At 45.2% G+C, this 26,205-nt stretch overlaps 1 protein-coding gene across 4 annotated transcripts in view; it reads right to left on the minus strand.

The window, feature by feature from the left end:
• Positions 1 to 26,205, minus strand: part of AKAP7 (A-kinase anchoring protein 7) — a 106,869-nt gene that overhangs the window by 72,256 nt on the left and 8,408 nt on the right. For all 4 annotated transcript variants that reach the window (XM_077352846.1, XM_077352857.1, XM_077352851.1 and 1 more), the window contains exons 3-5: positions 23,276 to 23,415; positions 16,082 to 16,218; positions 7,282 to 7,442 (exon numbers count right to left, since the gene is read on the minus strand). In XM_077352846.1, the coding sequence (XP_077208961.1) occupies positions 7,282 to 7,442; positions 16,082 to 16,218; positions 23,276 to 23,415 (438 nt within the window). The remainder of the gene's footprint in view (positions 1 to 7,281; positions 7,443 to 16,081; positions 16,219 to 23,275; positions 23,416 to 26,205) is intronic.

The following is a 26,205-nucleotide window of genomic DNA, read 5'->3' on the forward strand; positions in this document are numbered from 1 at the left end:
CTCTCCCTCTCCCCAACCTAACTCACAGTATTATTTTCAAAATGAGGAGAGACCATGTATAAAACTGAGGAAGAAGAGCCAAAAATAAGTAATATTTTAAGAGCCTGGTGTTTTCAACAATCTTCTGATTCCTGCAGGGAGAAAAATGGATTCTACAATTGTCACAGGGATAAGAAAAAGATGAATGGAAATCTTTGTGTGCTATATTGAGCTATGCAAAAGATAACTGAGCTAGCAATGGCCTTTGCAACTCAGAAAAAAGCATTAATATGAGTCACACAATATCCAAGCATGGTAGGATTCCACATTCCTCAGAAGACAAAAGATCATTCACTGCCTCTAAGAATGTCTAAGGAAACCTTTCCAAAAAATGGTTGGAATTTGGGGGACAGCTTAAAGGACAATGACAAACCACAGACATTTGTTCAGCACTGAGATCTTTTTGTTAAATCTCTTTCAAGAAAAGATGCATTGAACGTTGTCGGCTCTTAGTTTTATTATGGCCCATTTCCTCAAACTAGATCTAAATTTGAGATCCTAGGCCCATGGGGAACCCGACATGGAGCCCAACCTCAGGATTAACTGCAGTGGAAGCAGAGCACTAGACAAGATTGGAATCCCTCACTCTTATCACTGTTTGTCGTGGTTCGGTCCTTGGTGGCTTGGGAACCGGACCGAACCCCGCCATCAGAGGCGCCCGCGATCACGGAGGTAGGGCATGGTGATCATAGGCAAGCCGGCAGCTGGGCGCCTCACCCGATCGTTGAGGTGGCAATGGCCGCTAAAGAACCTCAATGTCCCCCTCCACCTTTTGACAAGGGCCCGGAGATGGCCCTTTGTTCCAGGAAAATGGGCCATCAGGAACCCCGGAAAACCTCGCATATGTGCATGAGTCATGATTGTATCAGCATGTTCCCTCCGCAAGTACTGGGTGGGGCAATACAGCCTAAGGAGGTGGGTTTTGTATAAAAGGGAGCTTCCACCTGGAGTTCGGTGGAAGCTCTTACTCTATACCAGCGGACTCCACGTTGCTGAAATAAAGCTTGTGCCTGTTGTATCGTTCACCAGGCCTGGCGTGACGTTTTCTTCAAAGGGGCACCCTGTTTTTTCAGTTAGCAAGCGGGTCCCCGACATCGTAAGAGCTTCCCACCGAACTCCAGGGTCGGCATCGCATCCGAGCGCTTATCGGGACGGATCCAGAGATGGCGTTTTCAAGCAACGGGGCGGTCTCGACCCCCACGAACCCCGGGAACATGAGTTTAATGTCCCCGGGAGATTTCCTCCGAAAATCGGGGGGCCAGGAGCAGCTGTCCGGGACCCCGAGACCCTCGGCAGCGGCGGCCAAGGGAAGGCGCCGGGCCATGGGGTTCCCAAGCACGGCGGGGAGCGCGCCGAGGTCTGGGGGGTTGGCCCCAACCTGGGACACCCAGCTGAGGCAGGCGCTTCGCCCGGTAGGACCTGAGGAATCCCTAGAGGACCTGCGGCGGGCCATGGCGGACTTGGCCAGGCGCTTGCAGGCAGCTGAAGCCCGTGAGCAAGCTCGGGCCGGGCCCGGAGGGACTGGTAATACAACGGCGGAGGGGATCGCGTCGAGTGAGGACGTCTCCAGCGACGAGGACGAGCCCGGCACTGGTGAGCGGGCCCCGGACCCCGACCCGGAGCAGTTTTCAGTCCCGAGTAAGCGAGACGGCCAGCGGAGAGGCGAGACAGCAGAGGATCTCGGGGGAGCGGGTGAGCCGACGGGGCGGCGAGAGCCGGACCAACGCAGGAGCGACGTGCAAGGCAGGGAGCGGCACGGCGTCGTTGGGCAAGTTGGTAGCCGGTGGAGCGGAGCAGGACGAGACGGCGGACGCCGAGAATCCCGGATCCGGAGGGGGTCGGACTACTCTCCAAAACGTTCCCCCCCAGAGCTTAAGGCGCGTTTCGACGGGACGCCGGACGACCTCCCGCAGTTCCTCCTCCACGCGCTGACGCATGCCCGGAGGTATGGAGACCGGTATGAGGACTCCGAGGACTTGGTCTGGGGGGTGGCCTCGTGTCTCCAGGGCAAGGCGGGTCAGTGGTACCTAGGGTTGGCCGAGCGCGGCGACCCGGCAACTCGGGACCTGCAGGACTTCGTGGTCGCGCTCCGCCGACGATTCCAGGACCCCCAGGCTGAGGACAAGGCAAAGAGTCGGATCAAGGGACTTCGACAGGGTACTAGGGGGGTTATGGACTATATAGACATTTTCCGGAGGGAAGCAGGCAAGGTGTTCTCCTGGAACGAGGAGACCCAAATCGAGTACTTCCGGGAGGGCCTTAACCCGAAGCTCAGGGAATGGGCCGTGATCAAGGGGACGGAAGAAGATCTGTCTACACTGGAGGGGTGGTGTTTTGTGGTCGCCAAGCTGGAAGCCAGCCTGGGTTGGGCCGCCGCACCCCCCCGGGAGGCCAAAGGCGGGTCAGCCGAGGCGCCGAGACCGGGCCCCGACAACTCTCGCCCCAAACGACCCCCGAACCCCGAGCGGGAAAGGAGACGCCGGGAAGGTCTGTGCCTGAAATGCGGGGGGTCAGGACATTTCGCAGCAGCGTGCCAACGGCAAGGGGGGGAGGACCGCGGGCTCTCCCAGGGGGGAGGTGCGACACGCCCCCAGCAGGCACGCCGGGCGGAGGACCTCCGCAACGAACCGGGAAGCGCCCAGGCGACGGGAAACGGCCAGGACCTGCTGTAGACGGCGCCGGGCAGCAGGTCCCGCGGTGCGAGGGAAAACCCCTACAGCATGAGGCGCGACCTCCGAACGTGGTAATTTTAGAGCTCCGGAACCCGGAGAACGGACTAAGTTGGGTGGGGGAGGCTCTTTTGGACTCTGGATGCGACCACAGCATGGTCCACCCCCAGATAGCCCGGGCTTTGGGGCTACCGAAGCGCATTCGGAAGGTTCCCCTGGTTTTCGTCCAGATGGACGGCAGCCCGATTCAGGGGGGACCTTTCGGGGAGGAGGTGGGTCCTATCGCCATCCACATAGGGGACCACCAAGAGCTGCGGTGGCTGATCCAGGTCCCCGTAGCGGGATATCGGGCGGTGTTGGGCCTGGATTGGCTGAAGGAACACAACCCCGTGGTGGACTGGCGGGCGGGGACCCTGAAGTTCGACTTGACGGTGGGTGCACGGCATCGGGTCCCCCACGAGAATTCCAGCCACAAGAGGACGGCGGCGCGTCCCAGGGGAGCGGCGGCGGCGCAGCAGGAGATACCAGAGCCCGAGGTCCCGCCAGAGTACCGAGACCTCGCAGCCGTTTTCAGCGAGCGGGAAGCGGACGAGCTACCCCCACACCGCCGCACGGACTGCGCTATCAACATCCCAGAGGGGGCGGTACTACCCAAAGGGCGCATCTACAAGATGAGTGAGGGTGAGCTCAAGGACCTCCGGGAGTTTTTGGGTAAAAATCTGGCCCGAGGTTTCATCCGGCCCGCTTCCAGTCCCATGGGAGCTCCAGTCTTGTTCGTCCGGAAAAAGGATGGGTCCCGACGGCTGTGCCAGGACTACCGGGGCCTCAACGCCATCGCAGCGGGGAACGCTTACCCCCTCCCGCTGATCCCGGATTTGCTGGCCCGGCTGGGCAAAGGGACTCTGTTCACTAAGCTGGACCTAAGGGAGGCGTACTACCGGGTACGCATCCGGGAGGGGGATGAGTGGAAAACAGCGTTTAACTGTCAATTGGGACAATTCGAATTTAAAGTGATGCCGTTCGGTTTAAGCGGGGCACCTGGGGTTTTCATGAGTCTAATTAATGAGGTGTTGCAGGACCTTCTGTTTCAGGGGGTGGTTGTTTATTTGGATGACGTCCTGATCTACAGCCAAGATCCCCAAGAGCACGTGACCCTGGTGAGGGAGGTGTTAAAGCGCCTGCTGGCAAACCACCTATACGTGAAGCTGGCTAAGTGCGAATTCCACCGTCCCTCCCTGGACTATTTGGGCTACCGCATCTCAGCCCAGGGCATAGCTATGGACCCCGAGAAGGTGCAGGCGGTGCTGGCCTGGGAAAGGCCCCGCACCCGGAAACAGCTACAAAGCTTCCTGGGGTTTGCTAACTTTTTTAGAGGCTTCATCCCCAGATACTCCTCCGTAGTGGCTCCCCTCACGGACTTGCTAGGTACCAAGGGGAGAGGTCCTCGCGCCACGCGGCCCAGCGCAGCGCTCGGCTGGAATGAGAAATCGGAGGCAGCGTTCCTGGCCCTCAAGCAAGCTTTCGCGTCTGAGCCCACGCTACTGCACGTCGACCCAACCCAGCCGATGGTGGTACAAGTCGACGCCAGCGACGCAGCAGCCGGGGCGGTTCTCCTGCAGCGAGACAAGGCGGGACAGCTGAGGCCGGCGGCCTACCTCTCACGAAAATTCGCCGAAACGGAGCGGAACTGGTCTACCTGGGAGAAGGAGGCGTTTGCGATTAAGTTCGCCCTCACCGAATGGCGGCATTGGCTGGAGGAAACAGAGGAGCCGTTCGAGGTCTGGACAGATCACAAGAATCTGGAGGCGCTCCGGCAACCGCGATCCCTGAACGCCAAGCAGATGAGGTGGGCGGAGTTCTTTTCGCGGTACAATTTCAAGCTTGGTCACATCCCCGGCAAAGAGAATTTCCTCGCGGACGCCCTCTCCCGTCTGCCGCATTATGGGGAGGGGTACGCTCCCTGCACCAGGTCCGTGTTTGGTGAGGAGCAGCTGGGACGGGGGGTCGTCACTAGGCGTCGGGCCAGGGAGGAATGGGAGCCCGACCCGGCGACCGCCCCGCTCCGAGACCGCCTAGTGGCAGCCTACGGGACAGACGAGGAGCTGGCTGAGCTCCGGGACTCTTTGATTTTGGACTCCGGTCTCTGGCGGAGGGGGGAGGCTGTCTACGTCCCGGAAGGGCTACGACGGGAAGCCCTCAGCCTCTGCCACGATGCTAAGACCGCCGGGCACTTCGGTTTCGTAAAATCCTGGAAGTTGGCCCGGCGGCGGTTTTGGTGGCCCAGTCTGCGGCGGGACACAAAAGCTTACGTCAGTGGTTGTCCTGTCTGCCTGACCTGCAAGCCGGGGGTTGGCAAGCCGAAAGGTCTGCTGCACCCGCTCGAGGTCCCGACCCGGCCGTGGTCAGTGATCTCCATGGACTTTATAACAGACTTGCCTCCCAGCAAGGGGAAAACGGTGATCTGGGTGGTGGTAGATCTATTTTCCAAACAGGCCCATTTCATTCCTTGCGCCAGTGTCCCCAGTGCTTCACAGTTGGCTCGGATGTTCCTGGATCACGTGTTCCGACTGCACGGGCTGCCGGACAAGGTGATTTCCGATCGGGGCTCACAATTCGTGTCCCGGTTTTGGCAAGCTTTCCTGCGCCTGTTAGACATCGAGCAAGGGCTGAGCTCCGCTTACCACCCCCAGACGGACGGGCAGACCGAGCGGGTTAATCAAGTACTGGAGCAGTACTTGCGGTGTTTCGGTTCCTATCATCAAGACACCTGGGTGCCCCTGCTCCCCCTGGCCGAGTTCGCGTACAACAACGCAGACCACAGCAGCACGGAGATGTCGCCTTTTGCCGTCGTCTACGGGACAGACCTGAGACACTTCCCGGAGCTTGGAGAGGTCCCCGCCCGGGAATCGGCCGACCTTCGCGAGTGGGGGAAGCGTGCCGGGAGCTGCTGGAAGTCGCTGCAGGAGCAGCTCCACAAAGTCAAGGCAGCGCAGAAAGAGGACGCCGACCGGAAGAGACGACCAGCTGAGGAGATCCGACCGGGGGATCGAGTTTACCTTTCCACCCGGAACCTACGGTTGAATTTGCCCAGCAAGAAGCTAGGCCCTCGGTTTTTGGGGCCTTTCGAGGTCTTGGCCCCGATCAACGAAGTTTCGGTCAAGCTCAAGCTCCCCAAGAACCTCCGGCACATCCATCCCGTCTTTCACGTGAGCCTTCTAAAAAAAACTCCGGACGGTGACGTTTGGCACCCCGTGTTTTCCCCGCCAGCGCCCGAGGTCCTGCCGGGGGGGGAGCACCACGAGGTGGCGGATATCCTGGACTCTAGACTCCACAGGGGGAAGTTGCAGTACCTCGTGGAATGGAAGGACTTCGCTTTGGGGGACCGGGAATGGGTCTGGGCAGCGGACGTCCTTGCGCCCCGACTCACTGAACGTTTCCACAAGCGGTATCCTGGCCGTCCCGGGGGGTTGGAGAATGGACCTTTGGGGGGGCAGAATGTCGTGGTTCGGTCCTTGGTGGCTTGGGAACCGGACCGAACCCCGCCATCAGAGGCGCCCGCGATCACGGAGGTAGGGCATGGTGATCATAGGCAAGCCGGCAGCTGGGCGCCTCACCCGATCGTTGAGGTGGCAATGGCCGCTAAAGAACCTCAATGTCCCCCTCCACCTTTTGACAAGGGCCCGGAGATGGCCCTTTGTTCCAGGAAAATGGGCCATCAGGAACCCCGGAAAACCTCGCATATGTGCATGAGTCATGATTGTATCAGCATGTTCCCTCCGCAAGTACTGGGTGGGGCAATACAGCCTAAGGAGGTGGGTTTTGTATAAAAGGGAGCTTCCACCTGGAGTTCGGTGGAAGCTCTTACTCTATACCAGCGGACTCCACGTTGCTGAAATAAAGCTTGTTCCTGTTGTATCGTTCACCAGGCCTGGCGTGACGTTTTCTTCAAAGGGGCACCCTGTTTTTTCAGTTAGCAAGCGGGTCCCCGACACTGTTGCTCTTGCAATTCACTCAGGATGCATTCAAGTATCACATTTGATGTCACAACTTAAGCCTTCCCCTCACTGCAGACTGCAATGAAGGATTCTTCATTTAAAGCTACCTCCAGCTACCCATGACTTTCGCATGAAGGCAGCTAAATCAGAGTTTATTTTCCCTCAACAACCCAGGATATTGAACCTGGATTAAGCCCGGTTAAGAATTCTGGTGTGTGGGAAGAAAACTACTTCTAGTTCAGCTGTGCATCTGTTTTTGTATGCTGTGAGTAGTCAGTTAACAGTGTAATTTTTATTAGACTTACATCGTTCTAAGTACACTGGAAATCAATGGGTATAGAAGGATACAATTTTGTTTGGACTACACTATTAGGTTCTAGCAGAGATTTATCATACTCTGGGTGAGAGGAGAAGGTAGAGGAAGAAGGTGCAAGGTACAAATACATACCTGGTAACAAACACAGCTTGTACACATTAATGCTCATTGTGAACCTTTCTTTTGTTGTACTGTAATTTCACGTATGAGGAGGCTGTCAGATTTGCTTGCTGGACACTTTATAGCAATATTAAACTGTTACCTGCAATCTTTATGAGTGTTGCTTCATGATCACTCTCACCCAACTTCACAAATAAAACTTGATTTCTAAAGTGATCAATTCCTTGGAACGATAAATCCAGGGGCTTCTCTTGCAGGAGTTCTTCTATTAAATCTTTACTCTCCAAGAAAGCGCCAATTGCTCTATCAGACAGGAAACACACACAGATCAGACATGACACAGAGGTCCTATTTGAGACTGTGATTATTCTTGCCATCCCACTGTCAAACCTGCTTCTTGAAAACCTGATTCCATGGCCGGTTTTAGAAACACAGTTAAGACTATCACTGTGCCTAACAAAAAAGTGGCTGGCCTCATACCAATTGTGAAGACATGAAAGGAAGTATAGGCATATAATAAATATATTCAGAAGTAAATCCTATTGAGTGGGATTTATTGTCTGGTAGGTGTGTTTAGGATTGCTGTATTAATGTTAACAATGCTCTTAGTACCTTTGAAGCAGAATTCTTTTCTTTTTTCACGTAACTACTGGTTATGATTAATTAGTTACTGACTTTGTCACTAGATGGCAGTCACTACCTGGCAAGCAGGAATCTTCAAAGAGCTCTATGTTTGGATTAGATCCTATGAAACACTAGCATTAATGGATTAGATCCTATGACTTTGGGTTAGCTCCTATGAAACACTAGCATTAATGGATTTTCTTACTTCCCATTATCACATATGCTGAGGATACCTTAATAATCTATTACAGAATACTGAGCAAGCAGAAAACTGGATGAGGGTGGGAGGTAGGGGTGGATTTCCAGGGTACACATTCCATTCACATTCCTGGGCCACTGGCCAGTGCTTTTAGGCATTACCATCTTCTCAAGCGAACATGAGTGTGCACTGGGCAACACATCCAACACTGTCTTGTGTCCCCACATTGTAAGAGACAGCAACAAAAAGCAAGCAGCCTTTCAGTAAAGTTTATTAGCTATTACTGATCTTCTTGCTGAGGACTTTTTGATAAGCTCTTCAAGAAACCCATTTCTTTCTACTATGGCAGCACTTCCTTCGGCCACTGCAATTAAAAGAATTGCCACTGGTTGCATCTCAGTTTCTGCTGGCTTACATGGGGACCTGGGGGGAGGGTATCAGAGGAGAAACATTTGGCTTACAAGAGAAAAGGAGCCCAAGGACAAAATTGGGAAGGACAGTAGCTCCTTCCAGCACAGAATGCCTGAAATACACCTGTTTTTAAATTTCTGGCAGACTAAATCAGCCTACTTAACATGTTTTTGACACTTTTTACTGACCATGAAAGAAAGAAAAGCACACCAGAATTATTCACTAGGATGTCTGTACTACTGGCAAATGCTCAGGTAAGAGACAACTTCTTTGTTTTGTCTTTTACATTCTGAGATGGAAACCATTTTGCCTTCCACTTATGTTTGCCTACCATTCATGTGCTACTCTCACTCAATTTGTCTTTTTCATCAGGAAACTGTCTTGTACACTGAATTGTCCAAAGATCCTCCCCTATAATTATCTCTATATTAATTCAATAGTTGAAGACACAGACAATGCTAACTTCAAAATTATTTAATGATTAGGCATCTTAATCTGGAGTTCGTGGTTTTGGGTGCCTCCAAAGAGTTAATATTCTATGAGAAATATATTTGAAAGGAAATAATGGAAAGAGATGGCAGGTGAGAGCTGCTTCACTTCACATGCCCAGGAACATCCAAAAGGACCAGATCAGTAGTAAGTTCAGATGGTAATGATATGTTTTAAATATTTTCCCAGTTTGCCTCTGTGTCACTAAAATTTTTCACTGCACGTAAGTTTATACTTCTGCATGAACCTATAAAATTATTTAATAACCCGAGGAAAGATCAAAATCTTAAAACCACATGCATTCTCAAAAGTTTCAATTATTTTATTCTGATAATCTCCTTCAGCACTTTGAATTGCTTAGTTAAAGAAGAGTTCAATTCATCCAGTGTACTCAAGCTACTCTTCCCAGTGATTTCAGTTCTAATATAAACCAATAAATAGGCTGTGACCCTCAATTCCTATTAAAATTAAAGCAAGAATGCATAAATGAGGGTATCACCATTTTTTTAGATAATCTTTTATTGAGACTGGAGAAGACACTGAAGTCATGTCATAAATATGTGCCACTAAGGAATCCATGATTTCCATTTCTCTGAAATGCTGCCACTTACAGATATTTGGAAAATAATCCAATAAGATTCTTGATATGTGTGATGATAGATAGATGAGGGACTCCAGCACACTGAGAACAAGGGAAATTTTGCACATGGATGAGAAACAACACCACATAAGTTTGTTCTATTTATGCCAAAGATAATTAATTTTTTGCTGAATACAAGGCTAGCTGGTATCAGGAAGTATACCATTCAGACAAAGGCCTAAGGAATACTCAGAAAGGAATCTGAGCATGAATTCCATTTGACAGAGACATGACAAAGTGACATTTTTGGTGACACATCTGTAACAACTGGTATAATTCCCTTTGGAAATCTTGTATGGACTGAGCCCAACCACTTTCAATAGCACTTTTAAAATGTATATGGTTAGGATAGCTTTTGAGCATGGGAGCACTGTAGGATTGGCAGCATGTTTCTATATAACTGAAGCTCTACATTGCAGTGATTACATGTACGAGCGCCAATCCCATCAAGTGTCCAAAATGCATGCCTGTTTCCCAATCTACTTCTGTTGGCACAGGAAATAGTCAGGCAAACTAGGTATGGATGATTTCCAGTTACTGATACCAAGTGAAGTACTTAATGTGTGATCCATCATACCTAAGTGCAACCCTTGTCCCTTGGAATTTATGGTACCTAGAAAGGATGGGGCGGTTAAATGGGTATGGGAGGAAATAAATGGTTCTCTGAAGGAAAGGGTAGACCCCAAGTGCTCTGAAAGAAGAGGTTGTGAAATCCCCCCTGAAGAAGTTATCCCTGAACCCAAGTAACCTAAATATCACCCAATGAATAAGGCACTCATGAATGTATTGCTGACTTGGTCTTTACCTATAAGCTGTCTCAAGAAGGAACACATATTAAAATTTAAGTTTGTGATGGATCCCAAAATCTATTAAATATTCTACCAAGCAATAATCACCGAAAACATACAGTGAATTATTTAAGAATACAGCTGACTGTGGCAAGTGTACTACGGAATGCAAAGAAATGTCCGGATTTGAAGGAATGGAAAAATAAATTAAATGAATATGCAAAAATCGCAAAATTAACATTTTTATACATAATAGAACGACCTTGGAATTTTAAGAAATTCTATTCTAGATATATAGAAATATCATAAATAAAACTAAATGAAATAGTAGATGATAAAAAGATTTAGGCAACTTATGCTTTATAATAAAATATCAGATATGAAGATAAATAGATAAAATTATTTCATTACAAGTTAAATATTAAAAAGCAAATTTAAGTAAATTCTATATAAATGTATGCTTTTGAATACAAATGATTATAGCATATGTTTTGTTTGTACATTTTTAAATTTAAATTTAAAATTTTGTTTTTAAAGTAGCACAAAATTTTATAAATACATTCTTGAGATTCGCTCTTCCTTGACCTTGTGGAAATTTGTCTCTGAAGCTAATTTGCTGCAGCAGTAACATATGAAAGTGGTTTCAACATCGTCATTTTTAAGTGGGAGCATGACTGCTTATATATTTTGTCTTTTTAAATTGTTGGATACTACAGTTAACTCAAGAGTCTTCTAAAAACAGCCAGGTGACTACAGTCTAGTGTTGTAGTGGTCCAACTGTGGCTTTCCAGATGTCCGTGGACTACAATTCTCATGAGTCCCTGCCAGATGCTGACAGGGGCTTGTGGGAATTGTAGTCCACGGACAACTGGAGAGCCACAATTGGGCCATCTCTGGTCTAGCATCTAAGCAGTGCACTAGACAACGGCTGTATCTTAAAGATAGCTATCAGGGCTTGTAATTTACTTATTTTTAATTAATGAAGGCTGAAACATTCTATCTTCTGAACCTGGAGTTTGTACATTCCATTTAGCTTGTCATAAACACAGGACATCAAGCCCACAGAAGTGCTACATCTTTTATTGATTAAGCTATTTGAAATAACAAGTGAGGAAATGTATTATCTCATTTTATTTATCACAAGTAGGAACAAATTTTTGCCTTCAGGAAGAAAAAGTAAAAACCTTTAGGGTGTGTAAGGCAAATTTTAAGAGAGGTTACGAAAAAACGATGACATTTAATGACTAGACAGTGCACTTGTCAGAAAGGAGGAAATTCATTCCCTTGTTCATGATTAATTTAAAGAGCCCAAACATCTAATTCTTGAGGCAAGCTGCAAAACCCTTCCCCTGGCGTGCTCAATGGCTGTTAATTCAAGGCTTTAAGGACCACAGCCAAATTTCCAGGAAGCCAAATAAATGGAAGTGCTTTAGCTTTTAGCATGCTTATGTTGAAAGGGTCAGATACAATCTCACTACAACCATCCTTGTCCATTTCTCGCCCATGATCTACTTTCACTAAATTACAAAGGCATTAGCAGCAACACTGAGAAGTCAGAGTAACTTAAGGGCAAGCTGTACTTTGCTGAAAGCAAATGTGTCAAAAGCAATTTCAGTCGCATCCTTTTCTTCAAAGCATGCCCTGCTGAAAACCAAAAATGGAGGTGGTGTACAAAAGGTGCATGTGTATAGTTCAGCAGTTCACTCATCATATTTGTAAGCCTAATCTTATGCTTGTTTACTCAAAAGTAACTCTTGCCAACATCAATGGGTCTTCCTCCAACGTGTGCACTGGAGTGCAGACCTCGTGTATTAAAAATTCTCTTTGATTAACAACCACCAGCTACATTAAAATGACAAGCACATTATGGGGATGGCAATTTTAAAAGAGATCAACACCCTTTGTTAGATGTTACATTAGTACATGACAGGACCAATACCAGCTTTTATAAATGGGGCAAATCGCCTTCCATCATGTAAACAGTTGGGCTTACATTGAAATGAGACAAAACTACTGTTACCATTTGCATGACATGGAATTTTGGATCAGTATTAACAACATTTTTTATACTGGTATTGCTGCTTCTGCCAACTGGGGATAATCTTTATACAACTAATAAAATTGGTTGTAATGTTTGGGTTCCAAGCTGGTGTTTTAATGTCTGTTTCTCCTGTGCAGTATTTTAAAATCTCACCCACCTCCTCTTCACCTCTCTGTGAACTGCTGATTAGTTCACTGGAAGAGATTTACTCCTATCAACATGATCTAGAAACTATTCTGAATCGTTTAGGACAAGTATGCTATTCTTCCAGGCAAACTGCTGTGCTATCACTTGTGCATTAAAGTCAGGTCTTCCTAAAAGCAGATGTTCGATCTCCACAAATCTTCACATCATAATGTTAAGGACTCCTTTTTAATGCTGTAATGCCTTCTCTACCTCTGCTGGTGGCACTTCTATTATCCACCATGTTTTCATTGTTAAGATTCTTAAGATCCAAAAAAGATTTTTGGCTAAGGGTGCTACCAGATGGGGCTTTTGCTCTGGTTTGGTGACTGAACTAAAGCAGGGATTTTTTAAAATATGGGACACATCTTCTTGTGCGCCTCGTTGAACAGATATAAATATGGATGTGATGTCCATAGTACTGCCCACAAAGCACACCAGAAGATGAAGAGGGGCCTAGGCAGCCACTGCATGACCAGCAGGGCGGGGGGCAGACAGCAGCGGAAAAGGTAAGCAGAAAGAGGAAGGGAGTGTGTGTGTGTGTGTGTTTGCTTGGGAAGAAGGGAAACCAACAAGTAATGGGGGAAACAGGAGGAGGAGTCTTTCTATGTATGTGTGTGTTTGCGAGGGAGGGGGGGGGAAGAACCAAGGAGAAGGTTGAGAAACCAACAGGTAAGGGGAGAAACAGGGGGAAGGGAAGGGTGTCTTTGTATGCCTGTGAGTGTGTGCCCACGTATGTGTGTTTGCCAGGGAAGAACAGGCACCTGACCAAGTAGCCCCGGAGCAGATATGTGTCCCACATACCCTCTGAGGGTCAGGCTATGAGTAGATTTTTTTTAAAGCATCCACAGATGATCACTGGCCAATCAGGCCCCCTGGATCCATGCCATGGCAATGCACTCTACACAGGCCTCCCCTTCAAAATCAATTTGGAGACTCCAATTTGTGCAGAATGCTGAAGTTCAGATATTATGGGGAGCCAGGCAGCAAATGCTGTTTAGACACATTGTGCAATCACTAAATTGGCTGTCCATTCATTATTGTACGCAGTTCAAAGTATTGGCTGTATCATATAAAGCCCTTCATGGCCTTGGACCCTTGGATTTGCAATAACACCTCTCTAGCTATGTCTTGCCATGACAACTTCACATATCTAAGCAGTGACTTCTGCAGGTGTTGCCCTGCAAATCAGCAAGATCAACAACCGACTGCTTAGGCACCTTCTCAGCAGTGGCCCCCACCTGTGGACTGATGTGCCTGAGAAGGTCAGAAAGGCTCCCACACACCTAGCATTTTGCAAACTATGTAAAATAGGAGGGCATTTTGATATTAAAAAAATAGGGCAACATGGTAACAGTCAAAATACATTGTGTTTGTACTTATATAATTCCATGCTCTGCAGTATTCAACATGCTTAATACATGCTTTGTTCAGATGATAGCTCCGTTCTCCGTTCTCAAATTTCTGCAGTCCTAATCCTATTACAATGCTTGTCAAATTGCACCAGTTTACATTGTGACATCAGCCTTCAGTCTCAGTGAGTAAGGTGAACAATAAATAATGTAAATAAATTGCAGCTACTATCCAAAGTTTTCTCATATTTTGCTGTTTCCAAATCAACTTTTTTATGATCTTTCCCAAAAGGTCACGGTAAAAGTAGGTTTGCAACCATGGAGATTTCAAGACGCATTCTTCTGAACCTCTCACCCACAACAGCACCATTTTACTGCCATCTGACATTCCCATAGCATGTTAATTTAATTGTAAGCCGCCTTGGGGCGACAAAAGTCATGAGAGGCAGGATACAAATCTAAACATAAAATAAATAAATAAATAAATAATTGAGAGCAAGTTTGGTATAGTGGTTAAGAGCAGAGAGAATCTGGAGAAGCTGGTTTGATTCCCCACTCTTCCAGCTGGGTGACCGTGGGTCAGTCACAGCTCTCAGAACTCTCTCAGCCTCACCTACCTCAGAGGGTGTCAAGGGGAGAGGAAGGGTAGACGATTGTAAGCTATTTTGAGTCTCCTTCAGGTGCTGAAAAGCAGGGGAACAAAAAACAGCTCTTCTTCTCTTTTTAACAGTTTAAAAATAATCATCAGTACTTACTATATTTCTACAGTGATACAAGAAGTAGTGGTTTTATTCTAAAAGCCAGCAAAATGCCCTCTGGTGGTTTGGGCTACAAGGGTGAAAGTAGGAGAGAATGGTGGACACAAAGATAGCAGAGGAACCCCATATTCACAATGAGCAATGATAGGACAAAATGAAAGCATAACTTTGTGGAAGCAACCAAAGACAGGATTTACTTTTGATATCAAAACCTCAGAATGGAGTCTGGTTCCGAAGATACATGAGATTATACCCATCTGCATAATTGTTGTTATTGCTTTTTAAAGTTAAGTGTTTTAAGTTATATATTTTAATTTTAATCTAAATATAACTAAATCTCTAACTGAATGATTTTAAATTGTATTGCTATATTTCATATGATGTACACCATCCTGAGCAGACTCCCTGGGAGGGCAGTTTCAAAATAATCAGATAAATAATCATAAATTTTAAAAAATGTACAAACAGAGAGACATAACTTTGCCATTCAAGCAGGCAGGTTTTAGTTTTTTTAATTACACTGAAGTTAAAGTGGCACTGTCTATTGGTCCCAGCTGACACACTACTTTCATTGTACAAGATACAGCAAGTGGTTCATAAACAACTGCCTGCAAAGCAAACATATGGCAACGGCAATTCCTCCCAGAAATCAGGGAAGCAACATAAATGTTAGTTAATTTTCTTCTTTGAGGTCACATATGATCAACCATAATGATGTGTACAGTTCTGGAGGCCTTACTTAAAAAAGGACAAGGGCAAAATGCAGAGAGTGACAAGGATCCAGGGTTTGAGGAACAAGACTTATGAAGAAAGGCTGAGGGGCTTGGGAATGTTTAGGTTGGAGAAGAGAAAGCTGAGAGGCAGCACGATTGCTCTCTAACTATCTGAAAGGCTGTCATTTGGAGGAGGGGTGGCAATGGTTTCTATTGACAGCAGAGAATAGGATCCACAGTAATTGGTTTAAACTACAGGCAGAACAGTACCAGCTAGATATCAGGAAAAATATACATAGAGTAGTTCAGTAGTGGAATGGGCTGCCTAAAGAGGTGGTGAGCTCCCCCTCACTGGCAGTCTTTAAGCAGTGACTGGACAGATACTTATTATGGATGTTTTAGTCTGATCCTGCATTGAACAGGGAAGTGGACTTTATAGTCCCTCCCAACTCTATGATTTCATGATAGGACAGGAGGACTAGTAAAAATGTGGGGAGGGGGGCTAACGACTGGAGATATTTGCAAAGCAACCTATGCCAGATCCTTAGCACTGGTGTATAGAGAACACTATCTCCCATGTAGCACGCAGCACTTCCCATAGAAGTTACCAGCAGCATGTCATTGTATAGAATCCTTAAAATAAATAAAAGTGATATACATGAAGCCAGGGTGTTTCTTCTTCAAAGTTCCACGCAAAATTAAGCAATTTTGAAACATGGTAAGATTTCAGTGTGTAATGCTTACTTATCAATTGCTTCTTCGCTGGACAAATATATCACTAAGAGAGTGACATGAAAAGAGCCATAACGAATCATCGCTTTGGAAAGTCTGCAATCCTTTTTTATTATTGAATCCTGAAGAGCCTTAATATCACGCATTATCTGAGAAAGAACAGGAAAATAGGGGAGATGTAAAAAAATTAATAAATTGCAATGTGCAACAAAAAAGAAAATACAAGAGTTTCATTCTGCGTAAGCCCTATTGAAGTGAATGGAAGTTGGGCAACAACACAATGCAAGGTCTTGCACAACATCCATTTTATTTCAACCATGACTTCCCACCAGAGTGAGCTTCCTTTCAGACTTGTTCAAGTGTACAGGCATGTTTAGACTGCTTCAGTAAACACGAAATCACTGGAAATTAATGAGTAATTAGTGGATAAAGGGACATCTTGCAGTCATATCTCAGTAATGCCTGATTCCCAGCTGAAGCATGTCAAATGCATGCCACTCTTGCCTGGTAATAGGCTTTCACAAACATTAGCTTACAATTAAACTAATACAAAGGGAAGGGAAATACGTAATCTTGGCCATCCATTAATTAATTTCCCCTTACAAATAGAAATGCACAGTAGCAAAACGTAAAAGAAGAGACAATCTTCATTGGAGGAAAGGGTCAATTCCTATCCCTCTCTTTGGAAAAAAATCCCCAAATCATACTAAGAAATTTGTTCTGCGTCAGTCTAAGCGGCATAAATCGTTGGAAGAAATAGGTTGGTAATTTTTTTGAAGATGTTTACATTTTAAAAACCTCATGGAGAGTAGTCTATTTTATAGGCATTTTCAAAACAAAAGATATATAGGAACCATTTCCCATAAACCATAATAATATTAATCAGAACCAAAGAAGTCTCATATTGTAATCCTTAACTCAAGAGAAACCAATGTTAGCTTAGAAGTAAAGAATGAGTCTTATCTTTGTCAAATATAAGTTTTATGCCTCCAAAACATAAAAGATGGGAAGAGTCTGAATGCTCTTAGAGAGTAACTCCACCCAGGCTCTGATCAGAGAGAAAATGGAAATAGAACGGTCCCAATGAGAAGAAAACATGTGTTTGTTATGACATTATAAAGGAAAAATCCTCAAGAAGCAGAGAAAAAAGGAGTACATTCGTTATATAAAGTATGGGTATGACCTGGTTAAAAGAGTGCAGTAACTTCTTTCAGAGCAGAGACAGGGTATGAGCAAGTGCTATACTCTTCCGAGCGTCAAAGAATTGAGGCTTTTGAACTCTGGTGCTGGAGAAGACTCTTGCGAGTCCCTTGGACTGCAAGGCAAACAAACCAGTCAGTCCTAGAGGAGATCAGCCCTGACTGCTCTTTAGAAGGCCAGATCCTGAAGATGAAACTCAAATACTTTGGCCACCTCATGAGAAGGAAGGACTCCCTGGAGAAGAGCCTAATGCTGGGAGGGGCTGAGGGCAAAAGAAGAAGGGGACGACAGAGAATGAGGTGGCTGGATGGAGTCCCTGAAGCAGTAGGTGCAGACTTAAATGGACTCTGGGGAATGGTAGAGGACAGGAAGGCCTGGAGAATCATTGTCCATGGGGTCATTATGGGTCGGACATGACTTTGCACCTAACAACAACAACATACCCTTCCCAGAACAAAAGAGGATGCATTTTCAGACAATGTCCTTTGAGCTCAATTGATCCTTTATATAAGTACTAGGTAAAGCATAATTACTCACAATCAATTACTTAACAGAGAATTACTAATTTTCACACTTTGGGGCATAACATAAGGCTGCCAACTCTGGGTTGGGAAATTCTTGGGGATTTAGGGGGTGGAGTCTGGGGGTGGGTGGGAAGGGGAACGATCTCATTGATAATATATAAAGTCATAGGGTTCACCCAGGAGAATTGTGGCCTGGAAATTAGGTTGCCTGGAAATTCTGAGAGTTCTCCTGGTCCCACCTGGAGGTTAGCAATCCTAGGCATCAGTTCTATCAGCTCCACTTACCAGCACTTTCAACATTTTCCCCATTAATCAGTGTATCACGTTCTCTCATATCTAACTGGTAGGCCTCCATAGAGATAAAGATGCCACACACACAAAAAAAGCCCTGGCCAAAAAAAAGGAGGAGTACATTTATTTGGTAGATTCCCCAGAGATGCAGAAGGATGTGACCTTATTTATAAACTACAGGAAATCAGGAAATAAAACCATTTAACTGCCCTGCAGAAAACTGAATACACTTCTGAAAGAATTGAATTGGGAAAGCAACAAAGGGTCTAACCAGGCAACATCTTTGGAGTTCTGTGTCATGAGAGCCTAGTGCTTTTAAAAAGTCATTTACCAGCACATATAGATCTGATTTGGAGAACCAAAATAGTGCAAATATCAGTACCCAAAGCCCAATTTAAATCAGGAAAATACTGAGGAAATAATGTATTAAAAACCTACTCATCCTATGGTCCCTTGCCAAATCAGGCCCTCCATTCATTGGACATAACTTTCAATAATGCTCAGAGCTCTTGACACAGAAGTCCCCATTAATCTCTGATCAGTCTGCTCACGCCCCAGAGAGCTTTAGAGTCTTGGATAGGGAAATTTTGATGGGTATGTCTGGAGTTTTCAATTTGCTTATCCCCTCTACCCCTCTACAATCTGTTGGCTGCCCTCCAACTTGTTCTTTGAAATGTCGGATGTTATTCTCCATACTGGAATAAGAAGTTTTCACTGTAATGTTAGAAACCAATGTCTGTTGGATAGACTGTAGGAATTCTTATTGTTGTCACTGGAGTATAATTTACCTCAAAGGGAGTCATGGCTATAATGTTAAGGCCCAACCAGTTGGCTTACCAGGTTTTCTCCATTCTCAAAATACAAATTAACGTACATACATAAATCACAGACAACTAGCACAACTCCAGCTTTCAGGGAGGGAAAACCTGATAAGTCACAGTTACTGAGGTTCCAGACTGCCCATACTCCCTCTAACTGATCAGTTTTCAAATGTGACTAGCAGCAATCACAAGAAAGGCTACCTTGAAGTTTAGGGTGGAAGTTTAGTTTATTCATGTCCAGTTCACCTGGGAGGGTCACCAGGCTGGGAGCTTGGACCTCCCCTCAGGCCCTGTCTGTCCAGATCCAATGCCCAAAGCCACCCTGAAATGCCAACAGAAGCCTCTGTGGTGAGCCAACAATCTGTTGACCACAACCAGGAGAACAGCCACAGCCAGGAGGGTAGCCCCAGCCACAAGAAACACCGTGGCAAGCTGAGGACACGCTGGAGCTTGCACAAAGCAACTGCCAAGTCCCAAAAGGGCAAGCAGCCCAGGGGACAATTCATTGGCCCTCCATTGATGGTCAGACTCACCCAGAGGTCCCAACAAAGAGCTGAGCAGAGGGATGGTGGGACGGCAATGGAACAGCGGGGAGCAAGGCCAGAGTTAGGGCCAGCACGCAGACGAACACAGCTGCCTGCTTGGAAGCAGAAAGATGGTTGTAGGCAAGGAGCAGGATGCGCAACAGAGGGGAGGGACTAAAGTAACCTCACACGAGAGGCTGGGGGAAGGAAGTGCTATGAATGAGAGAAGGGATAAGACAAAGGAAGAAAACACAGGGTGGTGGGTTAAGGAAGGAGATGGTGAGGGGGGGAGAATGAGACAACGATAAGTGGTAAAGGGAAAGCAGAGGAGGCAAAATGGAGGCTACAGGTAGCCGGCCTGAAGAGGCTGAGAGTCAGGAATGTGACAGGGCCCACCAGTGGAGGGAGATTGAGGTTGGAGACAGGTATCAGGATGAGGGAGACGAGAACAGCTCTGAGAGGTCCTCTAACAGTTCAGGGGATAATGTCAATGCCCTTTCCCCCTCCAGTCTTTTCCTTCTGTGCCCCCTCCTAGTTCCTCAATAAACAATCCAGGAGGAACAACTGCCTTTAGGTGTCCCAGCCTTGTCCTTTCAGACCCTGATGGAGTCCACCAACCAGCAGGGGCCCCACACTGCCAGATGATCTACCCCAGCCAACAGGCAGCATCCCATCAGTATTACCATTCATAAATGATCTAGAACAAGTTTGCAGGTGACTCCAAATTATTCAGGATGGTGAAAACCAAGACTAACTGTGAAGAGTTCAAAGAGAACCTCCACAAACTGAGTCAGTAGGAGACAATGCGGCAAATAAAGTTCAGTGTTGGGAAATGTAAGGTGAAGGACATTGAGACAAAAAATCCCAACTATCAGTATAGGCTGATAGGAAGTCAAGTTGAGATGACATTAAAATAACTTAGTTCGTATAATTTTTGTTTACATGCATGCATTGTCTATTAAAAATATTCAGACATAAAAAACTGAAAAACCTCTCTACATTAATATTTCTACACAGACCAAACAATAAGACTGATCCTTTTAAAAATCAGTTCAAACCAAGAGTTCTCTGCTGGTAGAACTACACAAGATACCTGGCAAGCTTTCTATGAAGGGTCTTCCAGAGCATAAAAGCTCTCAATAAGAAAGCCTCCAGCCCGCCCCACCCCACCCCACCCTGCCATCAATCTTAGTTCCCTAAATGAGGAAACACTAAGTAAAGTTGCAGCTGGGAGCAGAATATATGAGTGCATGTGTCTGCTTTATATTAGTGAGGTCACTGGTCCATCCATTTCAGAATTGCCTGCTTTGACTGGCAGCTACCCTTTTGAGTCTCAGGCAAGAAAGGCCTTTCCCCAAAACCAACTACTTTGACTCAAAATGCTAAGAACCAACACTGGGGACCTTGTGTACGCAGGGCAGATGTTCCACCATAGAGCCGCAGCATTTCCTCTTAATTATATATGACAGATGCATAATAGACAATGTGTATTGGCTGTAGGCTACAAGAAGATTGTTGGCCTTTTAAACTGTAACACACAGCTGAGATTCTTAAAATTGGAGTGGGGTAAGTTACAATTCCCGATATTTTTGAATGACAATATGCATTATTGTAACTTCTATTTATTTGCTCAGCTTTCTTCTGTAGCCTTACTCAATAAATATAATCATTTTATATAAAAGGAAGTTGTATAATGAGGTCTGCTTTGTAAAGGCTATTAAATTGTTTAGCTACATTTTTCTAGCCACTAGGAAATGCTCCCTTTTAAAGTCCCTTCAACCATTTGGCTCTTCACAGTAACAAAGCAAGAAAAACTGCTACATGGGGAAAAAACTGCTACTATAGTATCACTGCAAATGCAATTAACTATAGTTAATGTATAACGATGATGATGCATGTTGTTTAAAGGAGACATTTCCTGAAATACGCTAAGTAATTCAATTTAATTGTCAGACATTTCAATAAACTTTAAATAAATAATTCAATACACTTCAAAAATCAAATTGTATTTGAAATCTGTGCAACAAGGTTATAGGAAATTGAGAATAATGTTAAAAGAACATGCAGTAAAATCAAAAAGATTCTCTGATGCAGATACGCACCACTGCTGATATGGAGGGATGAAGGGGAGGGGGGACAAAATTTGAGAGGACCAGGTTAGTGGGAGGGCCCCTGAAGCCAGCTTCCAACTGAATCCATGAAATCCATTTTTTAAAGTATTTTTTCCTATTGTAGTTCTGACTGCAGGCAGTATAGGTGAAAGACACAGTCTACTAGGAGGCTGTGGGAAACTCAGCTCCTGCTAAACCCATCAGCCAAGCCAGCAATGGAGCAAGGCAAGACCAGCCTAGACAAGCTACAGTCCTTGACAGGATGCAGCCTTCTTACAAGATCCTTATATCCACCAGCCTATGGTTTGTTTGTTTTTTCATTTTGTTTCATCCAGTTCCTGCACAGGGGCAGAAGATCTTGCAAAGGGGCAATAGAACGTAAAGGCAACATAATAATAAAAAGCCCTTTTGCTGTCTTTCCCTACATTTCTCTGATACTTTTCCACAATGTTCCTCTTCAGTTCGATTTCTTCATTACTTGCCATTCATCAATCGTTACTTCTAATTTCTCCCCCTCCCCCAAGCAGCTTGAGACACGTGAATCCTTTTATCTTTATAGATGCATGGTAATAGCCAGCTATTTCTGAAATTATGATATCTGGGTTGAAACACAGTCATATGGGAGAGCCCATCATGGCCCTTGGCAGTATCGCTGATAGGTGCAAGGCAAGGTCTATGTATGCACTGAAGCTTTTAATTCTTTTTTTTTTAATATAGATTTTTATTTTTCACTTAAGATGAAAACAGAGTAAATATATAAGAGATACATTGGTAAACGTTATATAAATTATACTCTAAAATTGTTTTAGTACAAAACCCCTCTTCTATCCCCCTATAGCTTATCTTCTTAGATAATTCAAATAAGGACCCCATTGTTCTTGAAAGACTTCTTCTGTTTTCCCATTAACTATCAATGTCAGTTTGGCCATCTTGGCCAAGTCCGCCAATTTGGTCAGCCAATCCTCTATTGAAAGTAGATCTTGTATCTTCCAAAGCTTTTAATTCCTCATTAAACAGGAACTCTCTCACAAAACACATGGAACTATTTCTAATTCTTATCAGGGTGAATAATTTTCAATATGACACAAAAGATAGTTGAGGTGTATAAAACCTTTTTCTAACCCCTCTTCAGATACTTGTAGAGCCCTGTGTCCCCCAAGGATTCATAAATGTATGGCTCCTTCCTGCATGCTGAGTTCTCTATGCACACAGAAGTTATTGACTTGTCCCCATAGTTGTACTCTACAGCTACAGATGCAGATACTCATGTATGCACTCATCAGGATTTGTCACATACTGGCCATTGTTTTAGAAGACAAAAATTACTGCAGTGTAGATTAAATATGAACACAAATTTAGGAAAGAACCACCCATTGTAGCAAAGCAATACAGCCCACATTTCAAATATCCTTTTCTAAGCACAGCATGACTTCTCAATTATCTTTGTTCCTTCCCTTAAATGCCTTCCCATTTCGTAGAAGAGACTTAACATGACTGAATAGGAGCAGAGAAACTACACTGGGTAGATTATTGTTTGCCCCAAATCTTTCTACTCCTATTAAAGTAATCTTGGATATTTTTTGCTATTAAAATAGGAAAAATATTTCTAAACATTACTCTTAAGCTAACAGCATGCCTGTGAAAATAGCACAAATTATTGAGTTTATGACTAAACTTTGGTTTTATTGCTCTCAAGGCATTTTTCCCCGGTTAGGAAAAAAAAAAAAAAGCTCACCTTTGGATTTGTAATCGGAAGAGAAATGAAATAATTTGGCCGATCTTGTTTTTTCTTTTTTTTCTTTATTAGATTCTCTCCTTCGTTCTCCATCACTGTAGTTCTCTTTCGTTTAACATGTGATTTAAGTGTGCAGTTGTCTGGGTGAAAAAGAAAAGAAGCGGTTATCGTGTGCATGTGCAGATCAAACTACATCCAAATGTTGGCTAGTTATATACTATATTTTATATTCTTATATGACTGTCCCCATGCAACTGATGACAAACCAGGTCACCCTCACACAAGGACAGGTAATCTATCTAATTGGAATTTCCCACTTATTTAGAAACAATGACTTTGTAAATTAACCAAAAGGTAAACACAATTGCCTGATGAAAACTAATATGGTTCAGGAGCAGAGAATGTTGAGAGCAGCTGAGAGTCATTTAAAGAAAATGAAGGGGGGTGGGAGTAAGGAGACATCAGACTGGTCAAGCTCCACAGAGCTTCTAGAATGCTAGAGAAAGACCCTGGTAGATGGAATGGGGTTCTCCTGCAACTTTTACAGCTAAAACAGCTTGTATTTATTTTTTTTATAGTCACATGTATAGATTATTTAATTCATTCATTCATTTGTTCAATTTATATACCACCCCTCACTGTGATGTCTCGGGGCGGTGTACACAGAAACAATGGGTATTGAAACATTTACAACAATATGAACGAGGAAACATAAACAGTCATTATAGGCAATATCAATCACAGTTTAGGAACATAGTACATTTGGGTGGTTACAACAGTTTAGAGGGGAAAACAGTAGCAGCTAGGGAGTGTCAAGAGTTTCCTAGCAATGGGAGCAGGCTGTAGGAAGATCCCTGTCACTGGCCTCACCTCAAAGCCTGGCAGAAGAGCTCTGCTGTTTGAGTTCCGATAGGGCCTTTATTTGATTGGGAAGCTAATTCTACCAGGTTGGGGCCACGGATGAAAAAACTCTGGTTTTGGTAAAGGCCAGGCGGATTTCTTCGGAGCTAGGGGTTACTAGGTGGGAGTAGATAGAATGTGTTGCTTCTTGGGGAGTATAGGAAAGTAAATAGTCCTTGAGATACTCAGGACCCTAACCCCGTATGGCCTTGAAGGTGTGTACCAGCACCTTAAACCTGATCCAGTATTCAATTAGTAGCTAGTGCAGCTGGTGGAAGATCAGGGTGGACTCTCCACAATGTTCAGGTGAGAACAAGAGCAGCTGCATTTTGAACAAATACTCAAGTACTCAAAGTACTCAAGTACTCAAAGAACTTTCCAGAGAACTTGCACAGCCCTTGTCCATCATCTTCGGAACCTCTTTAAGGACTGGAGATGTCCCGGAGGACTGGAAAAGAGCAAACGTTATTCCGATCTTCAAAAAAGGGAGGAAGGATGACCCGGGAAACTACAGACCAGTGAGTCTGACCTCTGTTGTGGGGAAGATAATGGAGCAGATATTAAAGGGAGCGATCTGCAAACATCTGGAGGACAATTTGGTGATCCAAGGAAGTCAGCATGGATTTGTCTCCAACAGGTCCTGCCAGACCAACCTAGTTTCCTTTTTTGACCAAGTAACAGGTTTGCTGGATCGGGGAAATTTGGTTGATGTCATTTACTTGGATTTTAGTAAAGCTTTTGACAAGGTTCCCCATGATGTTCTGATGGATAAGTTGAAGGACTGCAATCTGGATTTTCAGATCGTTAGGTGGATAGGGAATTGGTTAGAGAACCGCACTCAAAAAGTTGTTGTCAATGGTGTTTCATCAGACTGGAGAGAGGTGAGTAGCGGGGTACCTCAGGGTTCGGTGCTCGGCCCGGTACTTTTTAACATATTTATTAATGATCTAGATGAGGGGGTGGAGGGACTACTCATCAAGTTTGCAGATGACACCAAATTGGGAGGACTGGCAAATACTCCGGAAGATAGAGACAGAGTTCAACGAGATCTGAACACAATGGAAAAATGGGCAAATGAGAACAAGATGCAATTTAATAAAGATAAGTGTAAAGTTCTGCATCTGGGTCAGAAAAATGAAAAGCATACCTACTGGATGGGGGATACGCTTCTAGGTAGCACTGTGTGTGAACGAGACCTTGGGGTACTTGTAGATTGTAAACTAAACATGAGCAGGCAGTGTGATGCAGCGGTAAAAAAGGCAAATGCCATTTTGGGCTGTATCAACAGAGGCATCACATCAAAATCACAAGATGTCATAGTCCCATTGTATACGGCACTGGTCAGACCACACCTGGAGTACTGTGTGCAGTTCTGGAGGCCTCACTTCAAGAAGGACATCGATAAAATTGAAAGGGTACAGAGGAGAGCGACGAAGATGATCTGGGGCCAAGGGACCAAGCCCTATGAAGATAGGTTGAGGGACTTGGGAATGTTCAGCCTGGAGAAAAGGAGGTTGAGAGGGGACATGATAGCCCTCTTTAAGTATTTGAAAGGTTGTCACTTGGAGGAGGGCAGGATGCTGTTTCTGCTGGCTGCAGAGGAAAGGACACGCAGTAATGGGTTTAAACTTCAAGTACAACGATATAGGCTAGATATCAGGAAAAAGTTTTTCTCAGTCAGAGTCGTTCAGCAGTGGAATAGGCTGCCTAAGGAGGTGGTGAGTGCCCCCTCACTGGAAGTCTTCAAGCAAAGGTTGGATACACACTTTTCTTGGATGCTTTAGGATGCTTAGGGCTAATCCTGCGTTGAGCAGGGGGTTGGACTAGATGGCCTGTATGGCCCCTTCCAACTCTATGATTCTATGATTCTATGATTCTAAATGTTAGTTTCCAGACCAAGGATATGGGATTCCTTAGCAAATAATCCATTTCTAAAGGTTGGACATATTAACTTAATTTTAATTGTCTTTTATTATACCTTATGTCTTATAGCAGTGGTCCCCAACCTGCGGGTCGCGGCCCGGGCCGCG

The sequence above is a fragment of the Paroedura picta genome, chromosome 1 (genome assembly GCF_049243985.1).
Source record: "Paroedura picta isolate Pp20150507F chromosome 1, Ppicta_v3.0, whole genome shotgun sequence".
Classification (NCBI taxonomy): Eukaryota; Metazoa; Chordata; class Lepidosauria; order Squamata; family Gekkonidae; genus Paroedura; species Paroedura picta.